Below are 17,092 nucleotides of genomic sequence, written 5' to 3'. Positions count from 1 at the left end.
TCCATCTGGGTTCAAGAAGGGTTTGAAGGTTGTCTCAGGAATCTAGCTGACGCTGCTGCTTTAAAAGTTTAAAAAAACATATATTTTTATGTGGTTACAAAATGTATTTTATTGTTAATGTTGTTATAATTACAAGAGCCCAGGAGTAGCACGAGGACAACCAGGTGTTGCTGGTTCGAATCTCTGTTATGGCATTATTTTTATTTCCTTGATACGACATATTTATTAATTAAATTTCTTCTTTTTTTATTAAGTTATGTGAAATGAGGTCCTTGGCAGAGGTGTGCACTGTCTGAGTGCCTTTTCTATTGCTCTTGCTTGTCATTATTGACATGACGTTGATTTTTCTGCTTCGATTAGTGGTTGATGTTGATTATACTTTGAAATATTTGTAGTTATTTTAGTGCTAAAATGAATAAAAAGTGTTCTAGTAAAGTTAATTATTTGTAATACAAAGCCTAAATAAAAAAATGTAAAAAAGTACATTGAGTACAGATTCCAATGAGAGGTTTGTCCATGTTAGATTGATATGTTTGACCTTCATACTTCAACACAAACCCAGAGTTTCCGCTGAATAAAAACACTTTTATGAATGACTTCAAGCTGCAAAAGTTGTTTGGCCGACAGCAGCTTCGGTGGTTGAGCTCCGTGTAGTGAGTCACCGTGTGGAAAAGACATTAAATCTAAATGTAACTACATGGACCACAAGACAAAACACTGCAATGTTGATTCTTCAAGCTCTGTTTTTACAGTTTCTGCTTCTTGTGATTTACTTCTTTCTCTTTTCTTGCCACCTGTGGATTCACTTGATTATTTGAGCATTTTTTGGTTGCTTTCCTTTCGGCCAGTTTTTGTTTCAATAGAGCAGAAAAATATATATATATATATATATATATATATATATATATATATATATATATATACATTTTACAACACAATAATGTTTCATTTGATCACTTGTTTTAAGCCTTTTTGTTGCCAAATGTTTAGTACTTTAGTGGCTTTATTTGTCAAAACTTTCTATTCTCATGGTTTGTTTTTTTTACATTTTAAATGTGGTTATATAGATACAAACTGAACAAAGAGGCTCAGACTTTTCTCGCCCCATTAATCTCTTCCATCTCCTCTTGGAGAATACAGAAGACAAGTGTGCCCTGGGTCTGCCCCGAGGACTCCTCCCTGATGGGGAGACATCCTAACTGTCTGTACTATTATCTTGACCTTTAAAGTATATATTTTATTGAGTATTGTTTTGATTGTTTAAGCGCTTTGTGACCCTGGTCTGGAAAAGCGTTATATAAATACAAATTACTTACTTACTTTACTATCTCTATCTCTAATGGTGCATTTACACCAAATGCGATACTACATTTGCTACCCGGAACCTGAGTTGTGGTACATTTCTGCCTTCCCGACATTTTCTCCCCCGTCTGAAATCTGGGCGAACGAGAGGTTACGAGAGCAGTCCATAACGAGTCCATTATGACGTAATAATGGCTTCACTCCTCCTCCAGCCAGCTGTGATCACGCCCCGCTTTGTTTATACACCAAGTCCCTTGGAGGTGGAGACTTCCCGGGATTGATGATGCACGGTGACACACCTTGATGTTTGACCAATCACAGCAGAGTGGGCGTGGTTATGGTAAACGAGATGTAATCTCCAGATAAACAGTGTTTTCAGTGGGCGGGGCTTAAGATCATCTTCTAATTAATTCTTTGCCATTTCTTGACTCAACAACCAAACAATAATATCATATCAATATCATCGTTCGAATTCACAGCAGTGATACGACGACAGTGACGCACACACACGTGCACGAGAGAAAAAGATCAGTCAATAGTGTGTTTGCTGACAATGATTGGGGTGAATATATTCCCTGGAGGACGTGAAGCTGAGCAGAACCAGAGAGACGGTCGGTCACCTTGACCCAGTTTCTGTGTCGTCACCGAGGCTGCAGATCATCATGCTAATGCAGACACTGAGAGAGAGAGAGAGAGGTAGAGAGAGAGAGAGAGAGAGAGAGAGAGAGAGGGGGTGATGTGTGACTTTATTAATCGTCGTACAGTCGCAGCTACAGTCGTCACCGAAGGGATCTGAGAGTTGAATGTCACACCGTAGTAGAAGCTCCACATCAAGGTCGCATCACTACACAGTTTTTTCGCTGATGATGTCGTTTTCTGCGCGACCTTCAGCTCTCACTGCTTCTCTTTGTCTCTCTGTGTGACTGAAGTGTGTCGAGGAACAGAAGCGGCTGACGAGTGAACATCAAGGAGGGCTTTTCTCACTTCATTTGATCGCAACAGAACAATGTTTTAGCACAAAAACTACTGTTAACGAAGGTTACAAATGGACTTGGTTTGAGCTGTAGCTTTGCAACAATCACACACACACACACACACGCACACACACACACTTTGAGAGACTAATCATCACTAATGGACGAGCAGGTCTGTAAATCAAACCTCCTTCCATCTACCGTCCCTTCCTTTCATTAAATCACAGCAGAATGACCGTCCGTGGCTCTGAGGAGGAAATGAAAAGTCATTTGTTGAAGCAGGAGGTTGATGGCAGACGAGCCGAGGTCTCCTGGTGGACACGAATCAAAGCAGCAGTTCATGAACGACCTGCTGTGTTCGCTTGTTCAGCATTGATGAGGGTTTTTATACTGTTGATGTGAGTGTGTGTTAAATAGATGTTGTACTCTATTGTATCATCAGTGTGTGTTTGTACAAAACTCTCTTTTCATTGAAATATTAGAAAATGATCTTAAGCCCCGCCCACTGAAAACACTTGTTTTTTCTGGAGATTAAATCTTGTTTAGCATAACCACGTCCGTACGTGATTGGTCAAACATCAAGGTGTGTCACCACGTGTCATCAGTGCTGGAAGTCTCCACCTCCAAGGGACTCGTTGTATAAACAAAGCGGGGCGTGATTAAAGCTGGCTGGAAAAGTGAAGCCATTATTACGTCATAATGGACCCTGATCTCGTAACCTCTCGTTCGCCCATATTTCGGACAAACTTAATAAAGTAATAAGTTGAAAACATGGTCATGATGAGGGACTTACTGCATCTTGGAGAGGAAGACTTTAACATTGGAAACATGAGAGTGAGTCAGGAGAGTTTTCACATTGGTTGCCCTTTAACTAAACCCACCAGTCATTATAAAAATATAAACATGTTTGATTATTACAAGCACATAAAAAATACGGGGCCACAAACTTTTCTGCTGTACGGACCTGTTTAATGTCAACATTACTTTTACATACCGGTGTTAAGATAAAAACGGCAAAAATAATATGATAATAATAATTTAAAAAATAGTTTAACAAATGTCTCACAGTCCAGAACAAATTTGTACAAAACTTATAGAAAATGGTCTTAACCCCCAGCCCACTGAAAACACTTTGTTTTTCTGGAAATAAAATCTTGTTTATCATAACCAAACTTAATTTATTCCATTTATTTAGCTGTTTTAATTGTGTTGCAATGTTAAATGTTTTTCTTAAATTTACTTCATGTCACGCTTAGCTTAGTAAGTTAGATTAAAATGAGTTTATATATGAGGAACATGTTCATTCACACGATTAATATCTGTTGAATATAATAGTGAAAAATGCTGGTGTAAACAAAGAGAAGTACATTGAGTACGTGGCCAGTGTGTACTTACACAAAAATATAAATAAATATATGAATAGTCTATTCATTAGGGACCTTTATGACAAGATTATTAATGTTTTTGTTGATGCTCTTAATTAAAGTGGATTTGAAGCAGAATTGATTTCACATTACAGTTGGTTTAAAAAACATTTAAGTTTCCTTCATAACATGGAAGATCAGATCTTCACTTCACTACAGTCTTGTTAAGACCAGTGGGACCAGTAATCCAGGACCAACCCCCTTTTTTTTCTCCTGACGCCAGTGTTCCATTATGAATTCCCAATCTGGCTCCTGTGTTAATCCTGACATCATCAACTCACTCCAATCACCAGAGCCGCCGCTTGTTCAGTCGGTGGCAGACGTTGGTGCAGTGATGGTCTTCAGCTGCTGACTGGAGGGTCTCACACCTGGGGGTCGCTCTCGTCCGTCAGCTGAAGACTGAAGAGTCGTGTGCTGGAGATAGACTGGTCGTCACGTGAGGCGTTTTCTTCATTTAACCTCAGTTTCAAACATCCGTTCACAGTAAGCTTTGCTACTTAAAAACTCAATATTCCAGCATATTGAGGAGGAAAAAAACTGCTGCTGCAGCGTTTAAAGAGTGTTTGTCGCTAATTGCTTCTGCCGGTCCCACTGTGAGGGGTTTTAGAAGTGTGTGTGTGTGTGTGTGTGTGTGTGTGTGATGGAGTGAAACGCTGCTGCCGGTGTGATTCCACAAAGCTGTGCGTCTTTGTCTGGAGAAAGTGTGAAGGTGGAGGGGAGTGTGTTTGCTGAAGGTCGTTCTGCTGCATTTATTGTGCCTTCGAACACGTGTCGGTGTGTCCGTGAGGGTCAGCAGGTTCAAGACGTATGAATATTACTTTTTTTTTATGGAGGCTTGAAGGACAGAAAGGAGACTGAGGTTTATTACATATATTTTCTTTAAATAATCGGATTCTTTATTTACACCTGACCAACGTATTCTATTCTCTCTAAACTTATCTCTAAAGAAATGATGTCACAACACCATCTGGAGCTTGTAATCCATGTGTTTGTGTCTCCTTGTTTAAACTATTGTAACAGTTTGTTTTGTCTTAACAAGAAGGATCTGTCTCGTCTGCAGTTAATACAAAACTCTGCAGCGAGAATTCTGAGCCGCTCTAGTAGAAGAACTCACATTTCTCTGATCCTTAAAACTCTTCACTGGCTTCCAGTTTCTTTCAGGATCAATTTTGAAAATTCTGGTTCTTACTTTCAGATCTATTCATGGTCAGACTCCTCCTTACATCAGTGATCTGATCCAGACTTACACCCCAGCTCGGGCTCTGAGGTCTGTGGATCAGAATCTACTGATGGTTCCTGAACACGGTTCAGGACCAGAGGAGAGAAATCCTTCCAGACTGTTGCTCCTAACAACTAATAACTAATAACTAATAACTAATAACTAATAACTAATAACTGTTTCCTTCAACTGAGAAAAATCTCTAAACTTAGGAAAATGTTGTCGGAACATGATCTGGAGCTTGTAATCCATGCGTTTGTTTCTTCTCGTCTGGACTATTGTAACAGTTTGTTTTCATGTCTTAACAAGAAGGATCTGTCTCGTCTGCAGTTGATTCAGAACTCTGCAGCGAGAATTCTAACCCGCTCTAGTAGAAGAACTCACATTTCTCCGATCCTTAAAACTCTTCACTGGCTTCCAGTTTCTTTCAGGATCAACTTTAAAATTCTGGTTCTTACTTTCAGATCTATTCATGGTCAGGCTCCTCTTTACGTCACTGATCTGATCCAGCCTTACACCCCAGCTCGGGCTCTGAGGTCTGTGGATCAGAATCTACTGATGGTTCCACGCACACGGTTCAGGACCAGAGGAGAGAAATCTTTTCAGGCTGTTGCTCCTAAGCTTTGGAACGATCTTCCTCTCTCTTTGTGCTTGATGGATCTACTGACTCCTTTAAGAAACATCTTAAGACGTTTTTATTTGTTCAGGCTTTTCCTTGAATTTCTCGAACTCCTGTGTTGTTCTCAGTATTATCTTGATCTTTAAAGTATGTACTTTTTTGAGTATTGTTTTGATTGTTTAAGCGCTTTGTGACCCTGGTCTCGAAAAGCGCTATATAAATAAATATTACTTACTTACTTACTTACTTACTAAGCTTTGGAACCATCTCTGTGTTTGATGATCTACTGACTCCTTCAAGAAACATCTTAAGACCTTCTTATTTGAACTTTTCCCTGATTTTCTGAGACTCCTGTGTTTGTTTTATGTGTCTTGATCTTTTAAAGTATATATTTTAACTGTATATTGTTTTTGATTGTTTAAGTGCTTTGTGACCCTGGTCTAGAAAGACACTTCACAAATAACTATTACTTACTTACTCATCACTGGTGGAGAAGGTTTTTATGTAGTCATGAGCGCAACAATGCCTTCTTTTTAACCTCCACCAAGAAAAGTATGTGGTCGCCAAAGAATGTTAACCATCTGGATCCAATAATAATTTGAAGATTCATTCATCTCTTAATTCGTAACAGAAGTTTCCTGTCTTTCTGACGCCTACTGTGTGTGTTCTTCAAGCGAGTTTTGAGCGATTTCAGATTCAGCTCAACAGTATTTCAAATACCTAAAAGTTATATTAAATATGTACAGTAGTTGAAATAGATATTATACAGAGACTTTCAACAACAGTAAAATGCTTTTTAAGGAAAGTAATTGTGTTTTGAGTTTCACGAACACCAAGTTTATTAATATACATGTTGAACCTCCAAGAGTAAAACATGACATCATGATCCGATGCATTCTGACAGTTTAGTTTATTTTAGTTTAGTACATGTATGTTTGACCCTTTTCTTCTTTATTTTTAAAGAGAAAAAGCAAAATTAAATTAAATATTACATTTGATAGTAAACAACTTGTTTTCTAAACCTTTTTTTAAACAAATACTCAAAAAAGCTTTCATAAAAAACAGAGAATAACGGCCTAAAACAAAAACATGCTATGGTTCTGTTATATGGTTAAAATGAATCATAAGTATAAATACAAACTAAAATTGCAGCTATCAAAGGAATTTTTAACATGATAATACTTTGATCTCATAAGGGCCGCATAAATACATTCAAAGGCCCGCACTATGCCCAGGTCTAATATATAGTGTACGGTGTATATATATAATAAATAATCTATATATATCATAATCATTATTGTGTTGGAACTATCTGTGCTAAGCTAACTAAAGGTTGACGTAAATTCAGGTGATAATCCTGCAGCTTCTATAGAGTGTTTCCTGACCTTCAGGGTCATAAGATCTCGGGTCACGTACCGGTCGATCATCAGCACTGAACGTGATGAAGCCTTGAAGGTCGATCCACGAGTTACTGTAACTGATGGATCGTTGCTTGGTTGTCAAGGAGACCAGAGAGGAAGGTTGCAGTGGATTTATGGAAAACTGTTGTATTTAGTAGTTTGGTTTAGGGACTCCTTCTTCGGAGGTCCATCATCTCGCCCCGGGGCGAGCCCATGACACGATTGAGACATTGTGTCTCGTGGTCTTAAGATGAACAAAGTTGCTTTTTAGCAGTGACATCTGGGCTTCTTTGCTCAAACTGCTGCCCCTGTGATACGACCTTAGATAAGAATATAAAAAAGTCATCTACCTTCAGAATCTTTAGTTTTCTTGAACTGACTTGTCCTTCACATCTATCAACCAAATTGAGAAGATCTGTTTCTTTGACTTCATTTTTCTGTGAATAGTTTCTCAACATCTCTTAGTGTCGCTACTTAACTCCATGAACGTCATTTTTTTTGTCCGGGACTGTCTGCGTTATATCGCGCTCCAGACTCGTTTTCTGTGTTTAACAGCGACCCCTGCTGGCCGTCAGCTCTCCCTGCGGTGGTTTAAACACTGACGTCTGTTTGGTTTGTGTCTCAGAATAACTACCTGGCGTTCGTGGCAGAGATGTTCTGGTGGTTCGAAGGAGTGAAGCCATCGTTCGTTCACCCCAGAAGTCTGGACTCTGAGGAAAAAGGTGAGTCAACGATGAAAATAGATGTTTTACTTTTCACCCTTAATTCTATATGATTGTAACGATTAATCACCTAAACATTGATGTGGATATAATATGTACATCTATTATAAGCTGGTGTGTCAGTGACTGACCTTTCGGTCCCAAACCACCAATTAAGAATCACAAATCTTAGCACCGGAGTCACTTACAGGTAACTTACATATTGGTGAGATTGGTCAAAACTGACAAAAAATCTTCCACATATTAAAGTAAAATATTTTTATGCTTTCAATTGTTTGAGTGATTTGATAAAATTGTTCATCATCGTGACTATCTGTTCTTCTCTCAGAGTCCTCGTCTTTGTTGAAAAATATGCCCCACATCCCAATTTCCAAAGCGACTAAAAGGAGCTTCTCGGAAAGACCTCCCAGTCCGGAAAGGCCCAGGTATGACGGATTGTCTTTTTCCTCAATGTTGTCCTAAGATGCTAAATCTGTCTTTTTGTCTCATTCTCAGTTTGCCCCTGAAACCTCAGCCTCGAAATTCAGGTATTTATTCCTGTTTTTTATGACGTAATATTCATTTAAAGGTAATTATTCAACTAATTTTCTTTTTCCATTTAGGAGAGATCAAGAGGTCAACATCCATGTCCTTCGTCGACGGCAACCTGGGTACCTGGCCTAAAGAGAAAAGGTAGTTATCGCTAATATTTTCATTATCTTAGCAGTAAAGGTAGGGTAGAGGATATTCAAAACGATGTGCACTATGGGTTCAACCAAACACTATGTGTTCAATCAATGTCTTGCTTCCTCAGGTCCGGACCGTACGGCGTGTCCTTCGACATCCCCTTCGACAAGGCGGACGCCGCCCCCGCCTACCTCTTCGCCCCGCGAGGCATGGTCAAGTCGGTGAGCACGGACGACGGCGCCGGCTTCAAAGTCCACCCGCTGCCGCGAGGGATGAAGCGTAACCTGTCCTTCCAGCCGGTCAACGGCAAGAGCGTGGACGAGGAGGGATGTCCCGACGGTCTGGCTGGACCAGAGCCGGACCAGAGGGCGAACGGACACGGCAAGACCCCGTCCATGGAGGAAGCGCTCAAGATCATTCACAGTCCGAGCCGACCCCCCGTGGAGGGAACCAACGACGGGTTCTTCCTTCACAGTCAGGGTCGCGGCGCCGCCGGGCTCGAACCCGTCTCGGAGTCGGGGACTCTGAGCACCACGGAGATGGACACCGGGATCCACGTCCACACGGACGACCTGCTGGACGAGGACTCCTCTCTGAGGGACTGCTCCGTGAACATGGACCTGGACATGGACCTGGACACGCCCAGTCCGTGTCCCAGCAGCCAAGGGAAGTCTCCCTCGGCGCTCAAGTTGACCAGCTTCGCCGAACAGAAGATGCGGAAACTGACGCCAGATTCCGGGCGCAGCAGCTCCCTCAAGACCACCCCGGACGGCTCCGAGTTCGGGCTCCCCCTCTCCGTGTCCTGGGCCCCGACCCCGGAACACAGTCCGGTTCATCAACCAGATAAGCCGACGCCGGCGCCGAGGGTCTCGCCCGCTCCTCTGCAGCTCCCCCGGGACGACCCGGCCCAGGCCATGGCGACGGAGATGGTGCACCTGAGGATGCGGCTGGAGGAGAAACGGAAGGCCATCGAGGCGCAGAAGAAGAAGGTGGAGGCGGCCTTCACCCGGCACCGGCAGAAGATGGGCCACTCCGCCTTCCTCAACGTGGTGAAGAGGAAAGGCGACGGAGCCGCCAGCGGCGGCGAAGAGGCGGAGAAGTCGGTGGGCGACGGCAGGGCGGAGGTCACGAGCCCCTCTTTTAAAGTCGGAGGACGGAAGGCGGACACGCCGGACGGCGCCGAGCAGAGCGGCACCAGCTCCTGTTGGCCCAAGTCCCCGTGCGGAGGCGAGGAGGGACGCATGACGGAGCTGGACCTGGCCGACTACACGCGCTCCATCGACAAGCTCAACCACTCGCTGGCGTTCCTGCAGTCGGAGATGCAGCGGCTCTCGCAGCAGCAGGAGGTGATCATGGCCATGAGGGGGCAGCAGCAGAAGCAGCAGCAGGCGTGGGTGGTCCCGCCTTCGCATCGGAACCCCTCGCCCCAGAAGTACACCCGCTCCATCTCCAGGTCCTCGGGACCGTCCTCTCCGGCCGACTCGCCGCGCTCCACGCACCGCTCGCCGACCAGCATCAAGCGTAAGTCCGCCTCCTTCCACTCGCGCACCCCACGGGCCGTGCGCCCCAACGAGCTGAAGCTGGCCCCCTACAACCGGGTCCTGACCGCGCCGCAGTCCGTGGACAGCATCCCCCGACTGCGGCGGTTTTCGCCCTGTCAGCCCCTGGCCACTTCCTTCGTGTACATGGGAGAGAAAGCGGCCGCTCTGGACGGAGACGAGAACAAAGAGTCTGACTTTTCACCGGAAGGCCCTCCGAGGTCCCCGAAGTTACAGGTCAAAGGTGACCAGGAGGTCGAGACCGCTGACCTCGAGACTCTGGAGGACGATCACAAACCCACGGAAACGTCTTTCCCAGAAGTCCTGTCTCACCCCGTCACAGAGAGCTTCACACTGACCCCCACAGAGATGCCGGAAGCGTCGGTCAAGAGCAGCTTGATCGAGGTTCCTCTGTCGGTGCTGCAGCCTCAGGAGGACCTGAACCTGGAGGACGCCCTGAACCTGGAGGGGGACACCATGGAGGGTCAGGATGACGGGCAGAAGATGTGTCGGGGATTTTTCTTCAAGGTAGCCGGTCGACATTTAACTCTTTACCAGACCTCTCTGTCGCCAACTGGGTTTGACTTTTTTCCTGTAACTCCTCAATGATTTGACCAAACTAAAGACGGCGATGAGTTCCCTGAGAGGGAGTGTGATAAAGAGTTCAGGTCGAAGAGTTTGAGAGTCAAAAAGAGTTTGTTTCTTAGTTGAAAGGCGAGCTGAAGAGTTTTGGTTCATGAATAAATCCAAATTAGTTGTAGATTTAGTTCAGGAACCATCTGAAGTCCTACCACACCAGCTAAAAAACACCAATTATTATTTTCAATTGGCAGAAAATCTTAATTGTTAAAGTTCCAGGACTGAAAATAGTTTTCTCATTTATGTCGTTTAATAGGTCTTACCTTGTTATAGGTATAAGAAATGGCATTTATTTTTTGTCTCTTACCCCCCTTGTTTATTAACTGAAGTATTAAAAAGCTATTTATCTTCGAAAAAAGAGACAAAATGAAACATTTACACTTACACGTTTTGAAACCACTTATGTACTTCAATTAAACCCAGACGACCTACTTCTCTAACTGTAGTAGTAAGAGGCTGAAACACGCCTCATTAATATGAACGATTCCGTGCTACGATTCCAACGCTCACCAGAAAGACTTCTCACTTTTAGCTCCTGTTGCCTCCCACCGAGCCTCGAATGTAGGTCACAGAACTGGGACCGTTGTTAATTATTCAGGCCCAGCTGCAGAATGTGGGCCAGAAGAAAGGGTTAAATATATCATGAGGACGGCTGGTCCAGGACCAGACGTTTTCACAAACACCTCAATATGTGCAAATGTTTTTTTTAGAAGGTCTTGATGAGTAATTCAGGTTGGATGTGAAGAACGCTCGAAGGATGGTTAGATGATTGTGGATAAAATGGATGGATGGACATGTGAGCGGATGAACAGATGGTTGGATGAATCGGTAGAAGGATGGATGAATGGATGAGGGTTGTGTGAAGTGCATACTTGAGGATGGAAGGTCACGTTCTGTTTCCTGTTCCCTCAGGAGGACAGCAAAGCCGAGGAGAACATGGCGCAGAAACGAGCCGCCCTGCTGGAGAAGAGGTTGAGGAGAGAGAAGGAGAGTCAGCAGAGGAAGCTGCAGCAGGAGGCGGAGCTTGAGCAGAAGAAGGAGGAGACTCGGTCGGTTCCATATTATAATGTTATAATGTTTCATGAGAAGATATCCATGCAATGATTTATCTCAATGTTTTTCGATATCTAAAGGCACTTGTTTTGTATGACCTTCAAATAATATTTGACTTTTATCACAGTTCTTTCAATTATTATTATTTTTCCAAATATTGTTGGTAAATGTTAGTGTTGCGATTCAACTTCCAGCCGCTAGATGGCAGCATTCATTATTATGTCTAAAGAAACGATAACATCCAGCAAGATCCCAACGTTGACTGAGGACGAGAGGATACAGTGGACCTCGAGCAGCTTTTGAAGAAGATGACGTTTGGACATATTTTGGTTTCAAAACAAATGAAAGTAGTTACGACTTTGTCAAGTTTTTGCGTTTTCTAGTTCAATAATGTTTGTGTAAAAGAAACAAACAACATTTTTTTAAATGAACATGCAAATATTCACATCGTTAGTTCAATTATACTTCCGGCCACTAGATGGAGGCAGTCATTCTGTCCTCCACAGCTAAAGGAACTTCGAGATCCCAGCGATGACTGAGGACGAGAGGATACATTGACTCCAGCAGCTTTTAAAGCTGATGTTTGGACATATTTTGGTTTCAAAACAAATGAAAGCAGTTACGACTTCATCAAGGGTCATGTGGTCTGTAAATTCTGCAACACCAGAGTCCTAAGTACTCGACAATACTACACATATATCCTACAGTATCGCAATATATTGTATCGTCGCCCCTGTATCGTGATATGTATCAACAGATTCTTGACACCCCTAGTACGTCTTGTCATGGATTGTGTTGGACATGTTGAAGACGGTTGTGTCTCTGCTGGTCCAGGATGAAGGCTGAGGAGGAGCGCGTCAGGAAGGAGGAGGACAAGGCCAGGAAGGAGTTCATCAAGCAGGAGTACCTCCGGAGGAAGCAGCTGAAGCTGATGGAGGACATGGACACCGTCATCAAGCCCAAGCAGAGGCGCAGCCGGCCCAAATCCATGCACCGCGACAACCTGGACTCGCCCAAAACCCCAGTGAGAGCGGCCACAGGTAACCATGGCGACGACGACTCATCGCGTGAGGGCGTCGACTGCGGCGCCATCTGTCTGTTCAACAACAACAACGCTCTTATGTTCAGCATGAATCATCCGTGTCGTAAACATGTCGTCTGTCCTGCACCTTCCTCCGTCTCACCATCCAGGTTCACGACGTGTCTTTTCAGTCTCCAGCTTGTCCCTGGCCTCCCTCAACCTGGGCGACGGCGACAGCGTCCACTCGGACAAAAGACCCCCGAGGTGAGTGGGTCGAGCGACCCCGGAGTCGTGGCCGTGGCCGCGGCGGTCGCTACAGATTTACCTCGAAAAAAAGTCTCCCCGCGTTCCGAGGACGCTCCTGAGCGCCTCCTACATAACCACGGTTCTAACAACTCTCCCGGTTTCTTCCTGCTCCCCCATCCTCCCCCCCGGACTGGCAGAAGTGCCAGTTTGACCTCCGGCAGCCTGCTCTGCCTGCTGAGCTCCCCTAAACGCAGACGGAGAAGGTCAGTCTGGGTGGACCTCGGCACTAAAACCTTCTCCCCCCCGACTTGTCTCCTGGTTGAATGAGCAAAAGACAAGCTTTTTTTGGAACGTTCTCCCTCAGCTTCGCTTTTAGCCGCACCTTCACTTTCCTTCGCTATTTCAGTGGCTTTTAAAGTTTGATAAAAACACGTCTGCACTTAAGAGCCTTTTTCACATAGAGTTCTCACCGAGACACGTGTCATGGCAGTCGTTTGTCCTCCACGTCTGCTCACCTCCCGCTCGTGCTGCCTATAGTTGCTGCTTCACCTGCTGAGATCCCTGAGCACAAGAACACCTGATCTACTCACGAGTCTCTTGTTGTTGTTGTTGGTTCTTACATTGTGTTTGTTTCAGGCCCGACTCCGCCGACGGGTTCCTGTCGCCGAGTCGCTCCAGCAGCAAGAACGGAGAGAAGGACTGGGAGAACGGCTCGACCACGTCCTCCGTGACGTCCAACACGGAATATACCGGTTCGTTCTCGCTCTTTAATGGAAGTGGTTTTGTTTGTTTCATCATGTTTGGACTCGAGATGAGTTTGAACTCAAGAGTTAGACTTCATGACAGTTTACGATAACAAATTAATCACAACACAGTCATAGCGTTCATTTTTTTGACCAAAGTACAAAATTCAACATGTATTTTAAAATAAAGTTGTGACAGTGATTCTCTTCTCTCTCACATACACTTGAAATTTAGCCCCAGATTTGTCCTGTAAGAACTTGTTTTAGTGTCTGTTACCTTTGACAGAATTTAGCCTCAAAGTTATTCTGACAGAACATGATTTTGAGTGTTTTAAATTTGAATTTTATTCTTAAACATTTTAGAATAATCCAGACATAATACTGTAGGTTTAACCCTTGTTATCTCTGGGTCAAGGTGACCCGAAGGCTCCAAAACAAATGTGTTTGTGGTATCCCTTGTGTTATCACAGGGTCAAGGTCATCCAGAGGCCCTGAAAACAATTGTGTTTGTGGTATCCCTTGTTTTATCTCAGGGTCAAGGTGATCCAGAGGCCTGAAAACAAATGTGTTTGTGGTATCCCTTGTGTTATCACAGGGTCAAGGTGACCCAGAGGCCGTAAAACAAATGTGTTTGCGGTATCCCTTGCGTTATCTCAGGGTCAAGGTAGGCCTGAAAACAAATGTGTTTGTGGTATCCCTTGTTTTATCTCAGGGTCAAGATAGGCCTGGAAACACATGTGTTTGTGGTATTCCTTGTCTTATCTCAGTCAGGAATACCACAAACACATGTGTTTTCAGGCCTACCTTGAACGTGAGATAAGACAAGGGATACCACAAACGCATTTGTTTTTGGACTTTTGGGTCACCTTGACCCAGAGACTTAAGGATTTATGAAGATGACGCTAAAGAGAGGATCTAATCTCTAACGGTCGCTGCTGTGTGTCCTTCAGGGCCGAGGCTGTACAAGGAACCCAGCGCCAAGTCCAACAAGCACATCATCCAGAACGCTCTGGCTCACTGCTGCCTGGCCGGGAAGGTGAACGAGGGCCAGAAGAACAAGATCCTGGAGGTAATCACTGACTCCTGGTGGAGGGTTCTCCTCCTGACGTTCCAAGTCCTGCTGAAGCTTCACTCATCTTCTCTCTCCCTGCGCGACCAGGAAATGGAGAAGTCTGGAGCCAACAACTTCCTGGTTCTGTTCCGCGACGCCGGCTGCCAGTTCCGCTGCCTCTACACCTACTACCCTGACGCGGAGGAGATCAACAAGCTAGCCGGGGTGGGCCCCAAGAGCATCTCGCGCAAGATGATCGAGGGCCTCTACAAGTACAACTCGGACAGGAAGCAGTTCAGCCAGATCCCCGCCAAGACCATGTCGGCCAGCGTGGACGCCGTCACCATCCACGGACACCTGTGGCAGACCAAGAAGCCCGCCACGCCCAAGAAAGTGGCGCCGCCGCAGTCGTAACCGGGCCCCTCGGGCCCTCGTGCACTTCACTGTAAATACACCGAGGATTTTCAAAAAACACACGCATCGTGACCGGTTCAGTACGTTTGTTATTTATTTTGTATGGTTCACGCTGGAGGATTATCGAATGTATCTTCAGTCTGAACCGTTTACACGTGGAGTCGCTGCCAAACCGTCGAGGGAGTGAAAGACACTGAAGCACTGAATGTTTTTATTCCTGTACAGATTTAAAATCGTAGATGTTGAGGCCTTATGTTTGAGCAAAAGAAATGTCTTTTTTTCTTTGGATGGAACTACGACGGACATGAAGACATACAAGCTAGTATTCGCCAGGACATGTGTGATCGACAGAACCGAGCGGTTTCAGCTTTTTTTTTTAAGGGGCTTCTCTTTTTCTATTTATTCATGATAGCAATGAAGGTCACGGATCATCCACCGGCCAGTATTGAGCTTCTAACGTGAGTCACTGTGGAGTCAAACTATTTGGGGTCAAAATTCCCGTCTTGCCTGGAGTCAAATTATACAAAGTAGGATTAAAACCTTCAATCGTAACAACTAGTGATGTGTTGACGAAGCTTCATGAAACAGTGTCATTATTTCCTGACTCCAATAGATGTCACTCTTTGCTCTTTAATCTATTGCTTTGAAAATCTATTGAAACCTCACTTCATTTTTAAGATGAGGGCGCCCCCTACTGTCCTCTGATAAATATGACACTGTTTCATGAAGCTTCATCGACACATCACTAGAAACAGCCACACTTTTGGTTCATCATCACACAGGAACGCCTGCAGATCCTAGCCTAAACTGTTTTAATGGCAGCATTACAAAAGTAGAAAGAATTTACAGCAAACTAAAGATATTTGTTACTGGTTTGAACTGATGTGAGTGAGGAAAGAAACCACTACGCTGCTCACAGTTAGCTCGGAAATCACTTTTTTTAAAGTTAAAACAGCATTTTTTAAACCTTATATTCTTCCAGTTCCCTTCGTATAATGGATCCTTAAGAATCATTTATCTTAATCTAGTGTCAAATATAATGGGGTTGACAACATCGTGTAAACTTCAATTTAGCTAGTGATGTGTCGATGAAGCTTCATGAAACAGTGTTGTTATTCCTACATCCACTAGATGTCACTCTTTGCTCTATGATCTATTGATTTGAAAAGTTATTCTATTAAAACCTCACATCATTTTTAATCTGAGGGCGCCCCCTACTGTCCTCTGAAAAAAATATGACACTGTTTCATGAAGCTTCATCGACACTAGTAAAACTTACGATGCTAACAAAACATGTGTTTGACCTTCTAATTTTTGTGCCATTAATGTTTAAGACCAAACTTTAAATGATAAAAACGGTGGGAATTTCACCCCATAAGTTTGATTTCACTGAAGGAGAATAACCGTCGATCAATCCATGTTCCAGTCAATGACAAGTTGGACGATATGTTTCTGTTTCAATCCCTGCAGGTGTTGAGTTGTGCATGTGTTTATGATGTTTATTAAAAAAAAAGGATCTTTGTTGAAACTTCTGTTGTTTTAAACTTCGCTGATGTAGTTCAAGTGTACATACGTGTCCGTGTGAGATCATGATCCTTCGCTGAGACGCCGATGCTGAACGTGTCGCTTTTTATTTATGTTTCTGCATCTAATAAAACTCAGCATGGCCTCAGGGACAGTGTTTGTGTGACGCTTCATGAAGCCTCTGTTTCAGACCTGGAGCCAGAGATGATGCGAGGGTTCGTTGAAACTGGTGTTTGAGTGCCCCCTAGTGGAGCAGCATGGAGTCTACAGACTGAACAGACCACCAAGGATTCTTCCTACAGTAATACGTGTCATGATAGGGTGGACGAACATAGAAAAAACATTTATTTTCTGACTAGTTTGCTGACTTTCAAAAAGAAAATCCGCAGGTCAGGACCGTGAACGCATCACTGCTACTGTGACTGAATAGACAGAGATTCTGCCTCGATATAAACCTGGTTCTTCAGGGTTAAAACTTATAGGATCCGAGTCATAAACTCTTCATTTATTTCATTTGTATCTGCCTACTTTAACGTA

At 44.0% G+C, this 17,092-nt stretch overlaps 1 protein-coding gene across 6 annotated transcripts in view; it reads left to right on the top strand.

The window, feature by feature from the left end:
• camsap2a (calmodulin regulated spectrin-associated protein family, member 2a) overlaps positions 1 to 16,704 on the top strand; it is a 54,405-nt gene extending 37,701 nt beyond the window's left edge. For 2 of the 6 annotated variants that reach the window (XM_087783502.1, XM_087783500.1), the window contains 12 exons: positions 7,564 to 7,660; positions 7,989 to 8,085; positions 8,156 to 8,187; positions 8,263 to 8,332; positions 8,454 to 10,392; positions 11,416 to 11,552; positions 12,391 to 12,596; positions 12,769 to 12,841; positions 13,021 to 13,086; positions 13,460 to 13,575; positions 14,517 to 14,635; positions 14,726 to 16,704. In XM_087783502.1, the coding sequence (XP_087639628.1) occupies positions 7,564 to 7,660; positions 7,989 to 8,085; positions 8,156 to 8,187; positions 8,263 to 8,332; positions 8,454 to 10,392; positions 11,416 to 11,552; positions 12,391 to 12,596; positions 12,769 to 12,841; positions 13,021 to 13,086; positions 13,460 to 13,575; positions 14,517 to 14,635; positions 14,726 to 15,031 (3,258 nt within the window). In that variant the 3' untranslated portion in view covers positions 15,032 to 16,704. Of the gene's footprint in view, positions 1 to 7,563; positions 7,661 to 7,988; positions 8,086 to 8,155; positions 8,188 to 8,262; positions 8,333 to 8,453; positions 10,393 to 11,415; positions 11,553 to 12,390; positions 12,597 to 12,747; positions 12,842 to 13,020; positions 13,087 to 13,459; positions 13,576 to 14,516; positions 14,636 to 14,725 lie in introns of all 6 variants that reach the window. The other 4 variants (XM_087783501.1, XM_087783499.1, XM_087783504.1 and 1 more) reach the window with 3 other exon arrangements.
• Positions 16,705 to 17,092: the final 388 nt, after the last annotated feature.

This window comes from Callionymus lyra, chromosome 2 (genome assembly GCF_982586985.1).
Source record: "Callionymus lyra chromosome 2, fCalLyr1.hap1.1, whole genome shotgun sequence".
NCBI lineage: Eukaryota > Metazoa > Chordata > Actinopteri > Syngnathiformes > Callionymidae > Callionymus > Callionymus lyra.
Note: the sequence above shows the minus strand (reverse complement) of the source record. Positions and strands in the feature narration are given on the sequence as shown.